Consider the following 25,088-nt stretch of genomic DNA (forward strand, 5'->3'; position numbering starts at 1 on the left):
TTGCTCCCTCCTGGAGGGTCCAGGAGTGACAGCGCTCTCACACACAAGTGGGCGTTGTTGGTGCTGCAGGACGTTTCTACCCTGGAAATCATTTTTATTTTCTCTGCATTCTCCATGACGTACGACACAAGCATCAAGACCTTGACTAAACTTAAAAATTTCGTCTCATCGTTGTTTTAATGCTCATGTGAAATGCCTGCGACTTAACTTTTCCATCTTCATTCCTAGTCTTCTATCAATGATGCTGCCGAATTCAAAGTGGTAGCTGATGCCATGAAAGTAATTGGCTTCAAGCCTGAGGAGATTCAGACCGTGTATAAAATTTTGGCGACTATTCTTCACTTGGTGAGTAGGGACGTCTCTCAGAATCTGTCACCTCCCTGTGGAGGTAGGATGCTCTTTCAGAAGAGTTTGGGTGTGTGTGTTTTTCACCCTATAGATTTCAGAAGTAATGTTTTGAAGAAATTTCTCCATCAAGAGTTCTCTCCACCATATAATAATATTTTTCAAGCCACGGTAGGATTTGAGACTGTGGCTTGACTTAATTATCTTATTGGTATGTCTGACTTTGAAGTGGTTCATCTCAAGAATGAAAGAATTCAGCAATGATGTGACTAAAAACTTTTGGACAGAATAAATTCCTAACAGCATTGGAAACATTGGAGCCATAGATTATTGGAACTGGAGTTTTGATGGTCTCGTTTTGCAGGTTGGGGGATGAGCCCAATGGGGGCAGCATGACTGGGTCAGAGGCACAGAGTTCACGGCTGCCAGCACCATGGACCACGCTGGCTGCATTATGGTCCAGTTGTTTTCCATGACCCCACACCAAACCCAGAGGAAGGGAGGAACCCTGGGTTAGATTTCTTTCATTAACCATCTGTGCAGGGGTGGGCAAAAGTAGGTTCACAGTTGCATTGTGACGTTCTTTTGAATTAATACAGCTGTTGTAATAATCATAGCCTGCATGTCTTTCCATGCAAACAACTGTCAACCAACTTTTGCCCGCCCCTGTATATTTGGACATGTTTACAACATAATGAACATGCAACCTTACAATAAATGAGTTGACAGCATGAATTCATATATGGAATAAAAATTACCTTGCACTTTACCATCACAAGATTTAACTCTAAATGAATCAGGACCTATATAAAAATACTATGTAGCAATATAGATGATACCTTGTGTTTCTGACTGGGAGACTTTAATGTGATAAATTGTCTCATTCCTAAAACTACTTTATAAATATAGTTATAACAGTATCCTCCGGAATCCAAATAGAAATTTTGTTTTGAAGTTGCCATAATCATTCTAGAATTTACCTGGAACAGTAAACATGTAAGAGGAGCAAATAAAAATGTATTAAAGAGGAAGAGTAGAGTAGGGGGAAGGGGGGAGAGGAAACATGACTAATTTTTACCAGATTTTAAATGATAATAAAAGCTATAAAACCTTAAAACTTGTTGCAAAATTCACCAGCTTAATCAACTGATTAGCTGATGTGCTGGACACTTGGTTAGTAAGTGTTTCTTGAATGAATGGAATATAAATAGACTCAACAACTGGGAGAGGATTTAATATATAATAGAGGTAACATTTCAAATCAGGACGAAAAGCTGAACTACTCAATAAGTACTATTGGAGCAACTAACAAACTGTCAGAAAAAACAAGGTTAGACTCTTACTTTACCCCACATACAGACAAATTCTAGGTGGATCAAAAGCTTAAATGTACGAAAAAACTGTTCAACTATTAGAAGAAAATATTGAATACTTATAAAATCTTTGGAGTACAGATGGTCTAAGTATGACACCCAAGAAAGATTCATAAGGAAAAGATGCATAGATTTGACTACATCAAAATATAAAACATCTACCCATCAAAAACATATACTGAAAGTTAAAAGAGACAGGTGTCTGGAGAAGAGAGGAAAAATAATGGATGAAGCGCTAGGTATTTATATGACATACTAGAGGCCCGGTGCATGAAATTCGTGCATGGGGGTGGGGGGGTGGTCACTCAGCCTGACCTGCACCCTCTCCAATTCGGGAGCCCTCAGGGGATGTCCTACTGATGGCTTAGGCCCGCTGCCCATGGTTCTCTGCTGTCTGTAGGGCCTGCTTGGCCGCTCCCGGGTCGCTGGCACGACGATGGCCAAGCAGCCCCTGCTCTCAGTGCGGGCGCCCCACCCCCCACCCCCCAGGACTGGAGGACTCCAGCGGGGCTGAGAGGACTGGGTGCCCTACATCTTTGTGTTGGAGTAATGGTTAATTTGCATATTACTCTTTCATTAGATAGGATATTTAGGAAAATATGTGCTACAAAGTCACTTTGCATTATATAACTATCCCTGACATATTGTTTCAGAATCTCATTGGCAATGGTGTGTCTCATTTCTTCACTCCTGGTATAGGGAAATTTAAAATTCGTAGTGGATGGTGACACGCCTCTCATTGAAAACGGCAAGGTCGTATCCATCCTAGCAGAATTGCTCTCCACCAAGACGGACATGGTTGAGAAAGCCCTTCTTTACCGGACTGTGGCCACAGGGCGTGACATCATTGACAAGCAGCACACGGAGCAGGAAGCGTGCTACGGCAGGGACGCCTTTGCGAAGGTGGGATTTCAGCTCATGTTCTCTGGGCCTGGTGTGGGTCTCAGTTTCATTTTATCTTATTTACTTTTAAAAAAAATATTTTTATTGATTTCAGAGAGGAAGGATGAGGGGGAAAGAGAAACATCAGTGATGAGAGAGACTCATTGATTGCCTGCCTCCTGAACACACCCTCCTGGGGATGGAGCCCACAGCCGGGCACGAGTCCCGACCAGAATTGAACCGTGACCTCCTGGTTCATAGGTCTACACTCAATCACTGTGCTATGCCCGCCAGGCTCAGTTGCAGTTTTAGTGAATTGCTGTGAGGATGTGTGCAGAGGTCCCTTGAAAGTAGCTTCAGGCGTTTAGAGACTTTGGTCATGATACTTTTTGGCCATCACAGTCTACATCAACACCCCTGACTGTGAGCATCTCTGTTGGAAAATGATCTGAGAAAAGCAACGCTGACCGACCGACTGGCAAGCCCAGGGCACTTGCTTTGGGGGTCCCTCGCTCAGATGGTCCCCTCTCACACTCCCCATTTTGCTTCTCTCAATAATGCTTCGTGGAAGGCCCCTTCAAGTCCACGGATGGCGCCTGCTCCATTCTGTTTGTCTGTGTGCCAGTGTGCGGTGATGGTTCCATCATGTATTAGCCGTCCTCCTCCTAAGTCATTCACCTTGCTTCCTTCCTTGCCACTGCAAACAGTGCTGCAATTGGCCCCACACATCTCTCTCTCTACACACAAGTGCTTTTATTTCAGTTGGATGGACGCCAGGAATGAGCTTGCCAGGCCAAAGGACATGCTGATTTTAAATGTTAAATTTACTGATTCTTATGGGTACCTAGTTATAGCTCACTCTTTCTCTAATTTTCATGACTAGTGTACCTGAGCATCTTGTCATAGAAGGCATTTAAATCTGCACTGAGTATTGCCTGGCTCTATCCTTTGTGCATGTGTCTTTGGGGCTGTTACCTTTTTATCGTCCGTTTGTAAAAGCTGGTCACTTTAACCCTTGGTCTATTTTCTGCGTGGCAAACATTTCATTTTTTTCAAGTCTAACATTTTCTTTTTTATTTTGCTGGTTGATGAGATTGCTTTCTGTTCCACTTTTTATTTGTGTAAGTCTCGGGTGTGGTTTTTAGTCTTGGGAAGAATTTGAATGCATCTCAGTGCAATGGAGAGTGGAGGATTTGAAGGTGGGACAGTGCCATCAAATTTGAATTTTTAAAATGATCATTCTGACCTCAGTATGGGGAATCTTAGGGGAGGAGGGGACGGGGGAGGGCAAGAATGGTAGCAAAGAGGCCAATTAAAAGGGGACGTTTCAGTAATCTAGGAGAGAGACAGCGACAGCCTGGGCTAGGGAGGTAGCAGTGGCAGTGGGGAGAAGAGGGTGAGTTGAGACCAACTGTGTTTGGAAAATAAAATTCACAGGACCTGTTTGTCTGGAGAATGAAGAAATCAAGGGAATTCCTTAACGTGGTCTGGCTCCAGCCTACCGCTCCTGCCTCCGTTTTCCACCCCGCACATGAGCCTTCTCTAAGGCCTTACATGATGTCTTCATCCCTTTCTCCTTCGGCCACAGGGCCCTGCACGTGCTGTTTCCTCTGCTCTGATGGTTCTTCTCTCTCCTCTCACCTGGTAACTCTCACTCATCCTGATCTCAGCCCACTTTCTCAGGGAAGCCTTGCCTGGCCTCTCTGAACACTGAACAGGCTCAATTCTCCTCAGATCTCACACACCTGTCCTTTAGAGTGAGTCAGTGTGTGCGCGCGTGTGTGTGATTTTCCCTTCACCTGGCTCCTTCAGCTCCTTGGAGAAGACCATGTCTATTTTTGCTTAGCACCGTAAAAATAAATTCCTATGTTTCTGTTGCCATTTATTCATGGTGAAAAGTAGGGTAGGAGCAGTTTTGGGGGGTGGGGAGATGATGGTGTCAGGTCACGCGTAGGCATCTGGAGCTCGGAGGAGAGGTCTGCGTTGGGATAAGACATTTGGGAGTAGTGTATATCTGCTGTTTAATTTTGGGTGATACCACTTGGAGAGGTGTTAGAGAGTGAAGAGAAGAGGGCCAGGAGGAATGCCCACCTTCAGAGGTCAGGTGGAGGAGGACCTACCAAAGGTCCCCAAGAAGGAGCAGCCAGTGAAATAACAAAACTAGGGAAGTGTGGTATCCTGGATCCCAGGGAGGAGGAGTTTTCCAGAAGAATGGGGCACTCAGGTGAGGAGTGCTGAGTATCTGAATGAGATGACCTTCTAATGCAGAGGTTCTCAACCTGTGGGTCAAGACCCTTTCACAGGGGTCGCCTAAGACCATCGGAAAACACATATATAATTACATATTGTTTTTGTGATTCATCACTATGCTTTAATTATGTTCAATTTGTAACAATGAAATTGGGGGTCACCACAACATGAGGGACTGTATTAAAAGGTCGCGGCATTAGGAAGGTTGAGAACCAATGGGACAAGAGAGGGTGTCTCTAGGGCTGCTCGGGGTCCTTGATGAGCCGTCTTGGTGGAGTAGTGGGAGCTAAGCGAAGACCGGAGTGGATTACAGAGAGAAGGGGCGGTGATGAGTGGAGCAGTGTGTATAGATGTGGACCAGTAGAGAGGGAGGTGGCTGGAGGGAGCTGGTAAGGAAAGGCTTTCTAAGAATGTGACATTGCAGAGCATGTTTGTACCAGGATATGGCTCTGTGTTCATGTGCAGTGCCTTTGTCCACGTATGACTTGGCATGGATATCCTTGTGTATTGGATATGTGTTTGATTCTCAGGGAATGTCAAACTGTGGCCTGTAGCCCAGGTCTTTATTTAGCATTATAAATCAGTATTTGCATTTTTCAAATTTACAGAGCTTTCGCAGAACGTAGTTATTAACTCATTGCTTTCTCACTTTTTAGATTCAAAACAAAGCAAGGAAGTGACTTACCTTGGGGAGTAGGCAAATTATTGAAATAGCTGAGTATGGAAATGTACCTGGGGAATGTTGTTGGAATACAATAAGCATAATACTGATAATAATCTTAAAAACTCAAACCATTTAGTTTTGCATCCATTACATTGCTTTTTTTATCAGACAATCTGCATTTCGTATTGTTCTGCTTCGGGTAATAACAGCTATGCTAAATGTTAAGAAGGAGAAGGAGAGGAATTTAACACATTGTATGTGGGAAACGTGTTTACACGTTTTACGTATTTATACATTCTACCAGTGTAGTAGAGCGCGGGACACGTATTAATACGTTTTTTATAGACTAGCGGTAGAATATGGGTAACGTATAAATACGTAAACTAAAGTTATCGTAATTTTACTGAACGTTGCCATTGTGCAAAAAATTAGCAAAAATGGCCCGCGCCACCTGTTAGCGCGCGATAAAAACTACCCGCAAACAACGTGTTAAAATATATCACAACCGAAACAGAGACTCAATCCCAAACCAGCAAGAATTTATGATGTTGTTTTCCTCACAGGCAATATATGAGCGCCTTTTTTGTTGGATTGTGACTCGCATCAATGATATTATTGAGGTCAAGAACTATGACACCACAGTGCATGGGAAAAACACTGTTATTGGCGTATTGGATATCTATGGCTTTGAAATCTTCGACAACAACAGGTAAACGGGTTAAATACTTAGAACTCTTGTTTACTTTTGACCTGTCCAGTGTGGGTAAGTGGTTGGAGGGTCAGCCTGTGCACCAAAGGGGTTCAGGTTCGATTCCCAGTCAAAGGCACATACCTGGATTGCAGGTTCGACCCCTAGCCCCAATCAGGGTTGGTGTGCGAGCCAGCCAATCAATGTATTCCTCACATTGATGTTTCTCTCTCTCTCTCTTTCTCCCTCCCCTTCTCTCTCACTCCCTCTCACCCCCTCCCCATCTAAAAAATCAATGGAAAAGTATCTTCAGACCCATCTGGTGTGCTCAGTGGTTGAGCATTGACTTAATGAACCATGAGGTCATGGTTCGATTTACCTTCAGGGCACATGCCCAGGTTGCAGGCTCATTTCCCAGTAGGGGGTGTGCAGGAGGCAGCCGGTCAATGATTCTCATCATTGATGTTTCTTTCTCTTCCTCTCCCTTCCTCTCTCTGAAATCAATAAAAATATATATTTAAAAAATATCTTCAGGTGAGGATTAACTAAAAAACCTTGCTGTTTACTTTTTTTTTCTTTTCTCAAATATTTTTATTGATTTCAGAGAGGAAGGGAGAGATAGAAACATCAATGATGAGAGAGAATCATTGATTGGCTGCCTCCTGCACACACACACCCCAACCCTCCGGGGATTGAGCCTGCAACCCCACCAGTGCCCGTGACCAGAATCGAACCCAGGACCCTTCAGTCTGCAGGCCTATGCTCTATCCACTGAGCCAAACCAGCGAGGGCCTGCTGTTTACTTTTTATTTGTTTAAACATAATGTATTCCTTTCTTGCAGCTTTGAGCAGTTCTGCATCAATTACTGCAACGAGAAACTGCAGCAGCTATTTATTCAGCTGGTTCTGAAGCAAGAACAAGAGGAGTACCAGCGAGAAGGGATCCCCTGGAAACACGTGAGTACACCTCTGGGGACAATGTCTCAGGCCCGTCACACATGATGATAATGCCAAATCCTACCATTTTTTAAAAGGCATTTTTAAAAATCTGTCTGGGTACATGAAACAACAACATTTCAGCTTTTCTTTGGGGGATGTGTAAATACATTTCGTTTTCAGGGTAGGTAGATGGGTTTTTCCTAATTTAAAAGACTCCCTTGTTGGTGCCCAGAAAATGCTGAGTTTTAATCAGTAACCTTAACATCTCCACTTTATGGCGGGTACCACATGGGTTTTCTGGTTCACATATGTCTGTTAAGAGTTCAGCATCATTTATAAGTTATTCAGAGCAGCAACTTTTGCCTTAAACTGGTTGAACTTTGCTTCCAGATTTAGTTTCTTCTCCTTCCTCTTTTTCTTTCTTTTTCTCCTGTTACTCCTTTTTTTTTTTTCCTCCTTCTCGGCTTTGTTAGCTACATGACATGGTATTGTCCTCGGTGGATGTTATTCCTGTTCTCTGAAATCCCTGCGTGAAACACTTACATTCAGTTCATTTCCGTTTCTTTCCTGCATGTCACAGTTCCACTCTCACCTCTCTTTTCGTGGCTCTTTGTGAACTGTAATATTTGTCAAGAGTCACACTAGCCTGGTAATAACGTCACCAGAACGCAGGCCTGGTCTCAGGTGCAAATCCAGAGATCACCGCTATAAAGCATGACAATCAGGATGGAAATGAGACCTAGTAATTTTTCTTTTGAATTTTTGTTTTAAATAATTTTAAGAACAGACTTGAGCCATGCAAAAGCATCTGAGCATCCCTGAGTTTCTGTGTTTATAAAACTGTGTTTATCCTCTTGTCAAAGAGTAGAGACAATAAAAATAAAGTCAGTATTTATTTTGTGGTATTCAACATGATAGCAGTGAAAAAACTATTCGAAAGGCCATATTTTAATCACTTTTATATTCCTTTTTACCTTCCCACGGTCCCTCTCCTCTCATTTGGAAAAAGGAAGCAATGTTAGCATCCCTGCCTCAGATTGCCTCTTTGCCTTGCATTTGTTAAACATTAGAATGCTGTAAAATTTTCTCCAAGTATACCAGTATAAATTTTGCCTATTTCAAATAAACCAAAGTGTGCTATGACTTTATAATAGGATTACCTACCATTTTGATTTAAGGAGTGAACTCTTACAACACAATTCAGATGTAACTCAATGAAGTTTATATGCAGCGTTCTCAGAATGAATGTGTTGTACAACACCCAATTAAAACTGAGGCTTAGGTTTTTATAGCAAATGGAATCATAAAACTTGCTACCCAGATGTGATTCAGAGATACTGGTCAAAAATATCCTTTAATCATCAGAGTATCAAATTCCACCGACATGGTTGATAAAGAGAAAAGTCAACAATTGCAGGAAGCGATTTCAAACATCTGAAAAAGGAGCAAAAGCATTGAACACGCAAAAATTTTTAGCAAAATAAACCAAGAAATACGTGACCTCGGGAGAGCAGAAGCCTGACCCTATGCCAGCTCCCCCTAGATGAGAATCACTATTCCGGGCAAGTATTTCCCTTAAGAACCCCCAACTTCTGAACATAGTGATTCATTCTTTTTTTTTTTTTTACAGAAATTTCAAATATATGATCTAACAGCAGAGATCATAATATAATAAACTTAATGTATGCATCACTCCGCTTTAACAGTCATCAATGGACTGTACCCACCCACTCCCAGACCATTTTGAAGCAATTCTCAGACTGTGATGTGACAATAATGTGATTTATTTCATCTGAAAATATTTCAGTGTATTTCTCTAAAAACCATAAGCACAATACCATTATCACACCTAAAATATTAACAGTAATTCCTTCGTGTCACATGTTCAGCCAGTGTTCAGATTTCACACTTTTCTCAATTGTCTTAGAGTTCTTTTGTTTTGTTTTTACAGTCTGTTTGAATTTGGATCCAAATAAAGCTCCTATACTGTGGTTGGCTAATAGATCTTTCACATATCTATAGATTTTCTTCACCCAGTCTCCCCCCCCGCCCCTTGTCATCATCTTTTGTTGAAGATTACGGGTCCTTTGTTTCGTTGTGTTTCCCGAGTCTGGTTTTTGCTGATCAGATTCCTGAGCTGTCATCAACTATGTTTCTCTGTTTTTTGTATGTCCTTGGTTGTTAGATCTAGAATCTCGACCAGGTTCAGGGGCCAGTGTTTTTCTACCGATGGTGTGTGAACTCTCCCTGGGAGGCACACATGTCTGGTTGTCTAAGTGATTCCATTTTAAAAGCCTTTGGTGCCACAGTTGGCAGGTCACGTTTCACTGTTGAGAACTTGACTCTTGGCACAAAGCTGCTTAACTTGGACTGGGACTGGGGGGCCCAGACCCTGCCCCCCCCCCACATCTCTGCGTGCCCCTGGGTCCCCTAAGAAACCTCCTGGAGATGCCAGTTGCTGGAAGAAACTGGTTTGGAAGCCACTACTTTAAGCAGCATGAAACTTACGAACTAACAGTTACTAGACTCTTTAACAAAGATGAGTCACTTTTGGTTTATATCTTTAGAATTGTAGGGAACCTACTTCCTTGTCCCTGGGACAAAAGACTTAGTCTCTAACTCCCCCATCCCAAAGTGTAAAATTTCAGCTATTCATTAATATAGAGTTCTTGCTTGTTGAGTATTTTAAGGATATTTTCCCAAAAGATGGGAATAACTTTTCTCCCTAATTAGAAATGTAATAAATGCTACAAGAAAGGTAAATATTTAGGCCAGGACTTCTCCGTCGCTGTACTAGCGACATTTGGACCAGACCTATCTTTGATGTGAGCCTATCCTGTGCACTGTAGGATGTTTATTTAGCAGTATCCCTGGCCTCTTCCCACTGGAAGCCCATAACACTCTCTAGATGTGACCATTACAAATGTCAGCAGACAGCCCAGCTGGTGTGGCTCAGTGGTTGAGCATCAACCTATGAACCAGGAGGTCATGGTTTGATTCCCAGTCAGGGCACATGCTCACGTTGTGGGCTTGATCCCCAGTGTGGGGCGTGCAGGAGGCAGCCGATCAATGGTTCTCTCTCATCATGGATGTTTCTATCTCTCTCTCCCTCTCCCTTCCACTCTGAAATCAATAAAAATTGGGGGAAAGATTGTTTTAAATGTCAGCAGACATTAGGTTGCCAAATATCCCCAGGGCCCTAAGTCACCCTCTATGGAGAACCACTGATTTAGACAAACCAGAAGAGTACAAAAAAGAAAGTAAAAGCCACCCATTTTGAGACTTTGTGTCTGTAAAATAGAAAAGAATTTAAAAGACTAGAAATGGAGCTGAAAACCACAGACAAATAACCGGCATGAGTCCTTGATTTTAAATAGCACGGAACAGGAATAATGAGGCACTTTAATAATCTATTTTGAGTTATGGATCTCACAGAAGTTAATAGAGACAGCTCTCAGTTCAGGCACCTCATCAATGAGATGGAGCACATTCACACACAGATTAAAATGTAAGAAAATCAGCCGCCCATCCTCTCATGAGGCACAGCTCACCCGGCCAGGCCCCTGTGCTCTCTGTGAGCTGCAGGTGATGTGTGAGCTGCAGGACAGCAGAATGAACAGGTGTAGGAGAGAATTGTTGTATAAGCCAGCAGTCACCAACCGGTGGTCCACGGACCACTGGTGGTCCATGAGGTCTGAAAGGTTGGCGACCGCTGATGTAAACTCTGTGTGTATTGAAGTTGCCAAAAAGCCAGGAGTTACTTATAACTTTATTCAGCTCATGGAAGTAAATGAAAAGCTCATTCTTACCTCTTATAGATACTTAATCTCAGCATTACATTCCTTATGGTATATCCTGAAAAACCCCAAAGCTCTGTTATACCCATATAGGCTTGTTAACTTTGGGAAACTGGAGGGGAATGCTCCTTTGGGTTTTAACCCAGGTCCATAGAATGCAAGTTCTGCGTAATACCTTCACTTCGTCAAATTACATGTCAAATGCTACTTTAAGGTTATTGGCTGGCGCTTAGTGCAGTCTGGGTCTTGTGGTTAATGGCAAGCAGATTAGGGGATTGAGAGTCTGAAGGAGCAGGGTCAGGTGCAGGAGGCGGGGACAAGATTAAAACAGCAGGTAGTGATGGGAGAAATGTTACCCACTTTATAATTTTTGCCTGGACCTATTCTCATCGAAGAGAATGTCTCCTGTTGCAAAGAAGCCCCTGAGGGAATTTGAGTGTCAGACCTCACAGGTGTCATTCACATGTTTACCATGGAGGGAGCTTGACGTAACTGATGCACACGGGGCACTGGGGTTTCCGGGTCCGGCCCCTGCTCCCTTGGGCATTGCCTCTGTGCTGTGCCCGCAGATCGACTACTTCAACAATCAGATCATCGTGGACCTGGTGGAGCAGCAGCACAAGGGGATCATCGCCATCCTGGACGACGCCTGCATGAACGTCGGCAAGGTCACCGACGCAATGTTCCTCGAAGCACTGAACAGCAAGCTGGGCAAACATGGGCACTTCTCCAGCCGCAAGGTAACGTGTGTCCTGAGAACGTCCTCTCGCGTTCGTGCGTGAGGTTTTCCACATTGTGTGGCAGACTTAAATGACTTCCTATTTTGGGTTATCACAACCGTGTGTCCAGTCAACGCAGGCCATAAGCATCCAGTTAAGGATTTATTGCTGGGGATAAATTCTGCCTTCTCTGATTTATAGGAGGACAAGGTTGATAAAACTCATATCATCCAGGAGAGGGCGCTCCAGACTGCTCAATTGACTAGAAATAGGAAAAGGGATGATGTCATTGCTAACCAATAGGTACAGAGTCCTTGTGCATGTGCTGGATTTTGCTCCCGCAGCCCTGATCATCATTCTGGCACTGAAAATAGCTTTTGTCCTCGACTTTTTACTACAGCCCTCAGCTGTCAGATGTGGTATGTGTGCTTTGCCAGACTATGTGACTTTCTTAAAAACAGAGAAATTCTAGCTGTAATTCTAGTTGTTGCAAGGAAAGTCGTTCCTTATATGCATGGGTATATTTTTTAACCACCCCCTCCCCCCATTTTTCACATTCTAAAAAAAAAGTGTTAGCTATAGATCCCATTTCCGAATAATTGGTGGCAGTTGTGGTTGTTAGACCTTTGTGCTCTGCCTTGCATGGCAGTATACCATTAATATTTGTCCTAGGAGGGGGTACACCATCATCCCCAAGTGTTTCCTACAAATGCAGGCTTGTCTAGCAGCCATAAGCTAGAGGAAGACCAGTCCCCATTCTTCCTCACTTCCACAGAAATGGGGCACACATTTCTGCTCCTCCGTCATCCCGTGTAAATCTAGGATGCACTCCATTGTTCAACACGAAGAAATATGTTCTCTAACTTCATCCCCTTTGAAATTATGTCATCAGAATAGCAAGATTCCACAGTTAACGAGACAAAGCACAAACCATCCAGATACAGATTTCTAGCTGATACTTATTTTAGGACAGTTTATTTCTAAAATATTCTCCTTGGTCTGCTACTGAGGAATGACTTGCAGCCCTACTACAAGTCGGTTTTCACATACTACTATCCTTTTAGTGGTTCCCCATTTATAATGCAAATACTAAGTGCCTCTCATTTTTCAGATACTATCCTGGGTGCTGGGGACAGAGCAGTGAGCAAAGTTAGAAGCAACCTAAATCCTTTAGCATGATGTTGTTAGAGATGGCATGATTACGCGGGCCAGCGTCCTGTTTTGGAGGACTGGGTTAAAAATGTCCTTTGTAATCACTGTTCAGGTTTTGGAGACTCGCCAAGAATTGTGCCTACCAGATGATAGACCATCAGTGTTTGTCAAATTTGAAATGAATTGGTCATGGTCATACCAAGTAAATCTTACAGAATATTGAATTTTCAATTAACACATGCAAGGCTCTACTTCATTTTAAAAAATAACTGTGACTCTCCCGTGAGAAATCACCTCATTTTTTATATGTGTTACCCTGGCCATTTATACACATGAATTAAATGTGTCAACCAAGTATTTTGAAATATAATCTTATTCTTAAGGTAGCAACTGTACATAGTGCATTTAAGCAGTTGCTACTGATTTGATCGGAAATGTTGAACAGTTATTAATCTGTAGAGATGGGATTCCCTCTTCTCTCTCTCTCCTTCCTCCCCCCTCCCACCTTTCTCTCCCTCCCTCCCTCTCCCTCTTTCTATTTCTCTTTCTCCTTCTTTTTTAAATGTGGGAGCCTGGGTTTGGCCATCTCTTGGACCAGGTGGCTCCTTCCTCCAGCATCATCCCCCAGACAAGCACTAAGATGGGGAATTTTTAAATGTGTTGTTTTCTGGGATTTTTGCCTAATGAAGGAAAGAAGTGAAATAACCAAGCTGTCAGAATATTTTCATCACTGTGAATCCAAATGTAAGAATATTTAATTAGTACAGACATATTTTGGGTCCTTTTTCTTTGGGGATTTTATAAATAAAAGGGTTTTATAAAAGTTGGTTGGAGTGTTGTCCCATACTCTAAAAATTTTGTGGGTTCAATCCCCAGTTGGAGCACATGCCTAGGTTGCAGGTTCCATCCCTGGTCGGGGTACATACGAGAGAGAGCTAATGATGTCTCTCTCTCTCTCTCTCTCTCTCTCTCTCTCTCTCTCTCTCTCTCTCAAAAAAAATAAATAAAATAAAAAACATATCCTTGGATGAGGATTTTAAAAAAAAGCAAGAGGTTAATAAGAGAGAGAGGAATCAAGGTTGATCTCTAAGCAATGACAGGCCTGAACTGGGGCCCCAGCTTAGCAGAAGGCAGATAAGCCAGGCTACTGTGTGCATGGGAAGCACAGACATTACATTCGGTCCCAGGGATCCTTCCCAGAGCTATCAGTTAATGGTTGTGTGACCTTCTGCCAATTGCCTGACTTCTTTGAGCCTTAGTTTCCTTGTGTGAAAAGGAAAGCTCATGATACTTACATAAAATATCAGTTGTGAGGATTGAAAGATGTACATGCCTGGCAGACAGCAAGCACTTAAATGCCCTCCTTAGGTGGAACATGGAGAATGAAACCATATCAGTCAGGGTAGGCTGGCCTGCCAAGAGCCCTGTCTCGGTTGGGCATCTTACCATGCACCAGGAAGTTGCTGGTTCGATTCCCAGTCAAGGGCACATGCCCAGGTTGTATGCTTAATCCCCAGTAGGGTGCATGCAGGAGGCAGCTGATTGATGTACTCTCACGTCGATGTTTCTCCCTCCCTTACTCTCTCTCTAAAAATCAATAAACTATTCTTAAATCTATATATATACTAGAGGCCCAGTGCATGACATCCAGCAGTCAGACATCCCCCGAGGGGTCCTTAGCGCTGCCATGGAGGCAGGAGAGGCTCCCACCACTGCTGCTGCGCTCGCCAGCCGTGAGCCTGGCTTCTGGCTGATCGGTGCTCCCCCTGTGGGAGTGCACTGACCACCAGGGGTCAGCTCCTGCGTTGAGCATCTGCCCCCTGGTGGTCAGTGCACATCATAGCAACCAGTCATTCTGCCGTTCAGTCAATTTGCATATTAGCCTTTTATTATATAGGATACTAGAGGCCCGATGCAGGAAATTTGTGCAAGAGGCTTGGCCCTCACAGCCCCGGCTTCATCCGGAAGGTTGTCCAGACGGTCATTCTGCTGTTCAGTCTAATTAGCATATTAGCTCTTAATTATATAGGATATATGATAGCAGCCAAGATTTAAGTATCGTAGACAATAGAAGTCTATTTCTCTTCCAAGGACCCACACTTCTTTCATCTTCTGCCTCTTCCATCCCCTGTGTCCTTCTTTGCATCCAACTAGTGGGAGGAGAAAAGAAAGTACAGAGGACGATTGCCCATTTCTTACCAGCTTTGACCTGGAACAGCCTCGCCTCACTTCCACTCCTTCCATTGTCCAGAACTTGGTCATTTGCCCATATTCCATAGCAGGGGGTGCTATGTGGGTTTCTAGTGAAAGCTCCCAGTCGTTACCACACAAGCAGAATATTTAAATCAAGCCCCACACCGTGTGATTTCATTCATAATGATATCACGATTTTGTAACAAAATTATCTTCTTCAATGAAATTGGAATATATTTTTAGGAAAGTGTAAATGGCTGTTTTAAAAATAATCTCCTTCTTGATTTCTTAGCTCTGTGCCTCAGACAAAATCCTGGAGTTTGATCGGGACTTTCGAATTCGACATTACGCAGGGGATGTAGTGTGAGTATCTTACTTTGGCACCTAACGTGATGTTTGCATGCAACCTCACTTCAGAAATTATAACCAGGGGGAAATATAGGTTGTTTTCCTGTTCATTTGCATTATTTTCAGTCATTTTATAGGCCTCTTTTAATCTTTCCACTTAAAAACAAAAATTGGCATCGCTTCATGCATTCCTTGCCTTTCAAACATTTATTGAGCGCACACTATGTGGCCATGCACAGCTCCTGGCATAGTTGTTCGTCAGTCAAAATCAACAGATGGATAAATAAACCAAGTTAAGGGCTAGGATAGAGCAATAGATGAGATGGGCCTTTCACTGAAGAAGGTAATAGTGTAGAGCAGCGGTTCTCAACCTGTGGGTCGCGACCCCTTTGGCGTTCGAACGACCCTTTCACAGGGGTCGCCTAAGACCATCCTGCATATCAGATATTTACATTACGATTCATAACAGTAGCAACATTACAGTTATGAAGTAGCAACAAAAATAATTTTATGTTTGGGTCACAACATGAGGAACTGTATTTAAAGGGCCAGAAGGTTGAGAACCACTGCCTTAGAGATAAAATACAGGAAATGCACAGGCATTATAGGAACACTGAGCAGGAATGCTTCACCCAGAGGGGAGTATAGAGAAGTCTTGCTGGAGGAAGTGATACCCAAGCTGAATCCTAAAAGTAAAAGAGTTTAGTCAGGGCAAAGAACTAGGAAGAGAGGAGGGAGCAGCGAGGGAGTTCCAAGCAGAAGAGGCAGCAGACACACAGGCCCTGAAGTGAGAGTCACTCATCATAACCAGTTTTGCCATTTTATTTATCAAATATTTTTTGAAAAGTAAAATTTGCAATAGCCACATTTTCTGATTACAGTAAAAGTAGAAATTGACAAGAAAATATAGCTAAAAAAATATAACTACCTTAGCATTTTAGTCTCCTAGGGCTGCTGTAACAAATTATCTTCAATTGATGGCTTAAAACAGGAGAAATTTATTCTTTCACAGTTCGGCAGGCCAGGAGTTTGAATTCGAGGTGTCGGCAAGGCCACACTCTGAAGACTCTAGAGAAGAGCATTTTTTCAGCTTCTGGCAGCCGCAAGCATTCCTTGGCTTGTGGCCCCATCACTCCAGGCTCTGCCTCTGTGGTCATATTGCTGCCTCCTCTTGGGTGTGTCTGTGTTAAATCTCATCTGCTTCTAAGCTAAAACTACACTTGTGAAGGCATTAAGGCCCCTCCTGGGTAATACCATATAAGCTTCTCCTCTCATCCTCCCTCACATAACCACACCTTTTACCATATAAGGTCAACATTCATAGTGTCTAAGGAGTTAGGCATGGATGCTGTTCAGGGGCATTTTTCAGCCCACTGTACTTAGTAAGCTTTGTCCACTGAACACTGCTCCTTACTGTTTAAAGGCCTGTCTTGTTCTTTCTCCTTATGGTTTACATTAGGAATTCTGTTTATATTCATAAAACCCATTATAGGAAGAGATGAAGCAACTATAAAAAGGCCAATGATGATCTCTACATGCTGAAAAGCCATCTGAAGAAATTTTAATAGCTGTTCCTGATTTAAATTAAAACTCTGGAATCATATAAAATAATATGGCTCGAAATTATCACCCCATCTGTCACACTAGCCATTAGGGCTGGTATGGCACCATTTTCCTCTTTTTCTGGTCCTGTTCCCGGGTTCCAGCATACTGAGGAGGGAAGATCAGCACCGCACAGCTGTCTCCCACTGAAAGCCCAGGCCTCGCTTACTGGGTGCTTTCATCTCGCTCGCAGGGGCATAGAAGCAGGGCTGGACAGAGAGGCCTTAGAGACCACCAGGCCAGCCCTTTCGTTTCACAGATGAGGAAACCTATGCAGAGAGTGTAACAGTCATACCCAGGGTTACACAGCATGTTCATGGAGAGCTGAGACAATAAGTAGGTTTCCTGACCTCCAGAACTCTGGCCGACCTCCCTGAGTGCAGAAGAGGGAAGGAGCTGGGGATGGAGCAGTGATAGGATTGGGAGCTAGTAAAAAGCGGGTGGGTGAGGCTTGGTGGCCAGATGTCTTTCCAGCAACTAGGCCCATTTGGTTGAAGTGTATCCTCCACGGTCGCATTGCCTCCTCCTATTGGGTGTGTCTGTGTTAAATCTCACCTGCCTCTATGCTGAGCCCTCCAGTCCTTTTTTTATTTTTTTACTGGACATCTTCTGTGTGCATGGTGCTTTATAAAGTGTGGCCCCTGCCCACAAAGAGCTTTCCACGTAAGATGCACATATGGCGGTGTGTGTATGTATTTATACACATACATTTTTATATTATCTATAGAAATACTTACACACATATATATACACACACATTTACATGCTTACATTGATACAATAAAAGATGGTCTGAAATAGTTGCCATATGGACTTGTCGTCAGGATTCAGAATAAGGAAATGATATCATCCTTCGAGCTGTGTGTAATACACCCAGGGAAGCCGATGCTGCCTCAGGTCCTCGATGCAGCCCTTGGATGCTGGGGATTATTTTTATAGGAACAAGTGGGAAGAGTGCTAAACATTCAGGAAATAGCTACTGGGTCCATTTGACAAGAGTGTGTCCTTTTTGTAGCAAAGACAAGTAGAAATGCCTGGAAAAATAGATTCAGATCAAATCATAATGAGTCTTCAAGGCCCAAAATAAGGGCTTGGAAGTTTGAGTTTTATGCATTACACGATAGATTGAGTCAGGTGACTTCAAGGGTTCAGTCGAAAATGGCTTGAAGGTATTAGGAAGAAGACCTAGAGTGGGGGAGGCAAGTGCCCCCCACCCCCATGGGCAGCATAGTGTGATGGGACTTTCATGCAGAATTAAGTATGCAAGGCTGAAATATTGGCGAGGGTTCGGGGTTAGAGATCTGAGAACTGTGTGCATTGCTGTGATTGTCGCGGGGACATGTAGACAGGTGAGAAAACAGAGTTGTAAGAAGCAGCTGCATCTAGAGTTACCATCACCCAGAATCCTCCATGACTTTTATACCCCCAGCCCTGAGTGTGCGCCACCTAGAGGCCATGTTCGTCACTGCAGCAGAACAGGTCCCATTCCCACCTTTCTCACCAACTACTGGGCTTTCAAGACTTTACTCATCTCCCTTCCTCCAGACCAGCGGTTCTCAACCTGTGGGTCGTGACCCCTTTGGCGGTCGAACGACCCTTTCACAGGGGTCGCCTAAGACCATCCTGCATATCAGATATTTACATTACGATTCATAACAGTAGCAACATTACAGTTATGAAGTAGCAACGAAAATAATTTTATGGTTGGGTCACAACATGAGGAACTGTATTTAAAGGGCCAGAAGGTTGAGAACTACTGCTCCAGACCATGAACACTGGCCTCCTCGTTTTCTTTCAAGAATATCATGCATGTGCCTGCTTCCTTCCCTATGTTTAATCTATTTCCCTGTGTGATCTGCCTTCTGCTTTCTCCTCTGCTTATCCAGCTCTTACCATCCTTTGCGGCTCTCCTTGGATTCTTTTATCCCACCCCGAACACACTGAGCGAACCTTAGGCAAGCCTCTTGACCTCGCTACGGATGAGGCCCTTAGTTCCTGTGTGTCTCTGGTTTGCTTTTATCTTAGTAATGCCGGATGATAAATACAGCTGTCTGTATTTTAAGAGTCATCTTCTGGAGGTAAGCAGTAAGCCAGTAGAAAATGATCTTAATTGTAATTATGGTAATGATGTTTGCTCTGCTTTTGAAGAATAGAAACAATAGCCCCTTTATTTAGGAGGTAAAACTTGATGTTCCTTAGCACAGGACTTCGAGGACAGAATCAGCCTCATAAACTGATTGCATAATTAGCAGTGGGAGGGTGTTATAGATTTCTAGAAAAGCTTTACATGTGGCTCTCGCTTGGCGAGTAATGAACATTTTCTGTGTTTTTCCTCCATTAGCTATTCTGTCATCGGTTTTATTGACAAAAATAAAGACACTTTATTTCAAGATTTCAAGCGCCTGATGTATAACAGGTAGGGTTAAATTTTACTATCTTTATATTAAACACTTTGACATATATCGCACAGTATATATGCACATGATTATTTTTATGTGACGATTTTAAGACTTTTTTTGGTAAATTCTGTAGTTCTGCTTGATCAGACTTAATAAAATATTACTCTGTAATTATAACAATCAGTAGGCTTAGGACAGGGACCTGCTATGAATATGATTTTCTTTGATTGCCCTTGGGTGGCCTCAGTTTCTCTGTTTACTGCTGCCATCCTTCTGGCAACCCCTACCAGAATATTCAGGAGGAGTCCCTGGCCGGGCCAGTGGTGAATGGAAGGTGTCAGATAACCTCTGGCACAGCTGAAAACTTCACACTCTGATTCCCACTTTAGTGACTTTGCCTCCGACGAAGAGGTCCCTCTGCTGTCCGATTGGCAGCCGGAATCAGTGATGGTAGATCCTGAGTGGACAGAATCTTCTCACAATCCCAGAAAAGGGGAAAAAACAAGTTCAAACCCAGCAAGATACTTCGGAAAGAAGGCCATGAAGAAAGGATCCTCAGCCAGCTACTTCTATGGGGTTAGAGAGCTGTAGACACTCATTTATCAAGTCTCCTCAGTCAGTTGGTCAGTGGAGGTACTGAGCACCTCTGAGCCACACGTTTTTCCATGCTCTGGGGTACAGCTGTGGGAGAAATTTAGATAAAGTCCCTGCCCCCTTGCGCCTTATATTCTGGTAGAGGGGGCAGTCAGTAAATAAAATGACAGCTAACTTCCAGGTAGTGACAAGTGCTGTGAAGAAAAATAAAGTAGGTAAAAGATTGAAGGGTGATCTCTCTCCCAGTTTTTTTTGCGGGGGAGGCAACCAAAATTTCTGGTGGCCTTGTTTCAACAAGGATTAAAAAAAAAAGATTGAAGGGTGCAAGCAAGGAAGGGCAGGGGAGGCATTGTAGGTAGGGTGGTGGGAAAGCCTTCTTAAAAGAGGTGATATTTGAGCAGAGACCTGAATGAAGTGGGGGAGTGAGCCCTGAACAGTGGGGAAGAAGAGTATTTCAGGTAGAGAGAGCAGCTAGTACCAAGGTGCTAAGGTAAGAATGAGTTTGGGAGCATCGAGAACAGCCAGAAGGTCATTGTGGCGTAAAAAAGAGGGATGGGGAGAGTGACAAGGAATGAGTATTTACAGAGGTCAACGGGGCCTGGTTTATGAAGAGTCTGTGAGCCGGGGTAAGGAGGAAGAATGAAGGGCAGCCATTGGAATTAATGATCAGATGTGATTTATACATTAAACAAATCACTAGGGCTACCTTATAAAGCACACACTGTTGAGGGCAAGAGTAGAACTGGGGAGGCCAGTTAGGAGACTAGTCTGAGATTTGGATGGTAGTGACAGAGATGATGCAAGGTGGTCAGAGTGGGTGATAGTAGGTAAGTAGAGCCAACAAGACTTGCTGATGAATGGGATGTGTGATGCGAAAGAAAAACAGAAATCCAAGCCGATGCCTGAGCAGTGGGGAAGGGATGCTTGATGGGGGAAGACAAGAGGAGGAGCTAATCTGGTGAGGGAAATCGAGAGCTTTGTTTAGGATATTTTATGCCGGAGGTGCATATTATATTGAACATCCAGTTGAAAATGCCAAATAGGCAATTGCATGTATGCCTCTGGGACTCAAGGTAAAGGTGGGGTTTGGGGTATCAATTCATTGATAGTATTTAAAGTCTTAAGACTGGATTTAGGGGGAACACAGATTTAAAAATAAGAGAGAAGGGAGGTCAAAAAAAGAACCCCTGAGACACTCCAGCATTTAGAGTCAAGAAAGAAAGGAGAAACTAGCAAAGGACACTGAGCGTGCCAGCGAGGCAGGACGAAAACCCGGAATCTGGTGTCAGCGAGGCCAAGCCAAGGAAAAAGTGTGTTGAGAAGAAAAAGGTATAAACCGTGTCAAAAATCTGTCCAAAGCAGAGTGATGCGAGGACCGAGATGCACTGTTGGGTTTGCTGACATGAACATCAGTGGGACTCTTGACAGCACCGGTCTCCGTAGAGTTGTGGAAGGCCAATGTGTGATGGAAGTGGGCTCCAGGGAATGGAGAAAATGAGAATGTGGCGACGTTGTGTTTAGACTGTTGTTTCCAGCAGTTTTGCTGTGAAATGGTTCATCTGCGTGCATGCCACCAGGAGTGCTGATGGAGCTGTGCCATTAGGATGATACAGACAGAGGGGACCCTGTAAGAGCTGGCCATGGGGGAAAGGGACTTTCAGAAAGGAGTTTCAGTTCGTAACTTAACAGGTAAGAGGGACAAAGGACAGAGTCTGGCATGGCTCTGTGTAGAAAATGTCAAAAACTCAAATTAGAAAAAATGGCCTTCGTTGGCCAGTGGCAATGTCTGTGGGTTTGTTGCTAAGGGAAGAAGGCAGAGCCGGGCTGTGTACCAAGGAGACTGCCCCAGGTGGCGTTCCTTACCTTCGGGAATTCATCATGGCCCCAAGTTCAGCTCCCAGGAACAGCTCCACCTCCCAGCGGTGGTTCCACGTAACCTTGAGCTCACAGGACAAATGAAGAAACGGAACAGCCTGTGGATTATTTCCAGAGGAAAACCTAATGGTCATGTGGAATGGAATACTTGCGTTGGTATGACAAGCTATATTTTTTTTTCCTATTAGAAAACCCACTAGGGAAGTCAAAACAGCAGTGAGAATTCTAGTTTATTAATTGACTGAAAACATTACTCATAAAATCCAAAATGTTTAATCTCTTGGTAAACACAGAGTCGGAACAAAGGAACTTCGATAAATCCAACAATGAAAGGCGTCAAGTAAGATGAATTCATTTCACAATAGGGATGATCTTGTCAAAGGTGCAAAAAGATTAAACATCTGTTGACTGCAACTTACTGTACAGATATCCATCAGAGGAAAGGCCTTGCCAGTGGGGTGGGAAGTCTTGAAATTGTTCAAGCAAAAACCATCCTCCTGGGTGGTGCTTGGATGGGCTACCTTTGCCTCTGGACACATCAGTGCTTCCATGGCTAAATAGCCTCCCAAATTTCCATCCTTTTTTCCTTTGTATATATTGAAAGGAACTTGGATCTCCAGTTCTGTAGACCTTCAGAGTATACATGCGTGTTAGTGTGTGTGTGTGTGTGTGTGTGTGTGTGCGCATATGTCTGAGTGTGTGTGTGTAAATGAAAGGAGGAAGAAAGCAAACCAGTGGCAGGCCAGGTGCACAGACTTTGCTCATCACTTCCGTTTTCTTAACCAGATAAGTTCTGCCTTGCCTTAACATACCATGTTTCTGGATAACTAAGTTTCCCTTTTAAAGAAAGGGTTCCTTTAGTTAGTTAGTTAGTTTGTTTATTTGTTTATTTATGTATTTATTTTGAGCTATCAGTAGCAATGCCTTTTTTCCCCCCATTACAGTTTACAGTCAATATTATTTTGTATTAGTGTCAGGTGTACAGCCTAGTAGTTAGGTAATCCTATACTTGACAAAGTGTTCCCCCGAAATTTCCAGTATCCACCTGACGCCATATATAGTCACTGCAATATTATTGACTATATTCCCTATGCTGTACTTCAATCCCCGTGACTGTTATGTAACTACAATTTGTACTTCTTAATCCCTTCACCTTTTTCACCCATCCCCCCCAGTGCCCCACCCATCTGGCAACCATCAGTCTGTTCTCTGTGTCTATGAGTCTGTGTCAGTTTTGTTTGTTCATTTATTTTGTTCTTTAGCTTCCACAAACAAGTGAAATCATACAGTATTTGTCTTTCTCTGTCTGGCTTATTTCACTTAGCATAAAACCTTCTAAGTCCATCCATGCTGTTACAAATGGTAAGATTTCATTCATGTTTATGGCCGAGTAATATTCCATTGTATATATGTACCAGAGCTGTTTTTATCCACTTGTCTGTATTCATGGGTTGTAAGCACTTGGGTTGCTTCCATGTCTTGGTTATTATAAGTAATACTACAATAAACATAGGAGTGCATATATTCTTTTGAATTAGTATTTTGGTTTTCTTCAGATATATACCCAGAAGTGGAAATACTGGGTCATAAAGCAGTTCCATTTTTAATTTTTTGAGGAAACTCCATACTGTTTTTCATAGTGGCTGCACCAGTCTTCATTCCCAGCAATAGTGCATGGGTCCCAGAAAAAGTTTCCTTTAAATGTTTGAAAATTATTTTGTTAATATCATACTCATGACTTCCTGGCTCAAAAGTGCTTTCTCTGTAAAATGATTGTATGTGTCTATTTTCACTCGTCATGTGTCAATCCAACTGCTTAATAGTATAATAATAAATGTCTTAGTTCCTTCGTTTTCAGCACCCCTCCCTAACTGACAAGGTAGTACAAGAGTCTCTATAAATGGCCAACAGTGAGTAAGGTGGTATTTGGGGTAGAAACTGCTTAGATCAAAGTAGAAACTGCTCACACCAGAATTTTCAAAGGACACCTGCTCTGCTTTCAGGAAATTGTATTCAGTAGGTGTTGGGAAGGCATCCCGCACTCATGTGTACTAAATGTCTAGAACCACCACTTTAAGTTCTCTCTCTGCTAAAGATTAGAATGGAAAAGTTAAGGAGAAACCATGTAAGTTGATGTGGTTATTTTTATTGATATGCACATCATTGGAAATTTATGGAATAAAACTAGAAAGTGAAAAAACTGGGTCCATAAGCCACAGATCAGTGCATTATTTTATAGCCACTTTCTTGCGAGCGGCAGGGAGGGTCAGCAGTGTGGCTCTGTCTTCACTCAGAGACCCGGTAAATCTTCCCCTCACCTCATCGGTCCTTAGCATGTTTGCAGCAATTATTTTGAGCTGCTCTATATAGAAATTTACTAGGTATTTGGGAAACCAACTCAATTTTCTCAATTTTATACCAGGAGAAGAACAGTGGGGAAAATGATGGCAGTAGTAAACACCATTAGCAAAAAAAAATGCCCATGTTAATTCTTTTCTAGTCTCAAACCCCAGTTTAAAAAAAGAAAAGAAAAATCTGACAAGAGAAAAGTTTCCAGGAAGCCAGCAAGGTTTCACATTTCAATCTTTGAAAATCAAAAGCACCCGAAATGAAACAGGAAGAAAATCTGAGTTGAGACCACCCCACGGGTTTTTAAAAATATCTCCACGGAGCCACATAATGACTATTCCGTGGTGAGCACGAACATGGCCTGAAGCGCACTTTCAAGAATTGGATCACAGCGGTCTTAGTGTCACCTCAGTGACAGATTATAGCCGCCAGTGCTACCTGTAAGTGGCTCATAAATCCAACTGCAGGCGAGGGACTTTCTAGAAGACGGTGTGAGGATGGTTATTTTACCTTCCTCGCTGTACTTTTGGAAAGACCTGCCTGTTTGTAGTGTCACCTATTCTGTGTGAACATTTGTTTCAATCAGAAGATACTTTGGTGTTCATGTTTTCTACCATAACATTGAGAGTCATTTCCCTGCTAGTGGTTTGCACTCATTCCTGTAACTACCACCCAGACTATTTTATTTTATGTGTAATTGTAAGACCCATGTTAACTCCTTGAGGGCATTAGATCATAATAATATAGATGTCACTTCAAAGAGTTTTTTTTTAATGCAGTACAGTTTGGACACATCTTTCAGCATCATTTTCTGGATGGAATTGTTTCTCCAATTAGGCCTTGTGAGTTCAGTCTGTGGTCTAGTCGTGCCTCCCAGGGTACGTCCGGCAGGATTGCTTAGCAGTTCTTGTTCAGCCTG

At 43.0% G+C, this 25,088-nt stretch overlaps 1 protein-coding gene across 1 annotated transcript in view; it reads left to right on the top strand.

Moving 5' to 3' along the window:
- MYO1D (myosin ID) overlaps nt 1-25,088 on the top strand; it is a 271,271-nt gene that overhangs the window by 97,280 nt on the left and 148,903 nt on the right. Inside the window, exons 7-13 of the mRNA XM_059669519.1 lie at nt 229-345; nt 2,418-2,621; nt 6,078-6,223; nt 7,045-7,159; nt 11,508-11,678; nt 15,295-15,365; nt 19,294-19,368. Of these exons, the coding sequence (XP_059525502.1) occupies nt 229-345; nt 2,418-2,621; nt 6,078-6,223; nt 7,045-7,159; nt 11,508-11,678; nt 15,295-15,365; nt 19,294-19,368 (899 nt within the window). The remainder of the gene's footprint in view (nt 1-228; nt 346-2,417; nt 2,622-6,077; nt 6,224-7,044; nt 7,160-11,507; nt 11,679-15,294; nt 15,366-19,293; nt 19,369-25,088) is intronic.

Source organism: Myotis daubentonii, chromosome 16, assembly GCF_963259705.1.
Source record: "Myotis daubentonii chromosome 16, mMyoDau2.1, whole genome shotgun sequence".
Taxonomy (NCBI): domain Eukaryota; kingdom Metazoa; phylum Chordata; class Mammalia; order Chiroptera; family Vespertilionidae; genus Myotis; species Myotis daubentonii.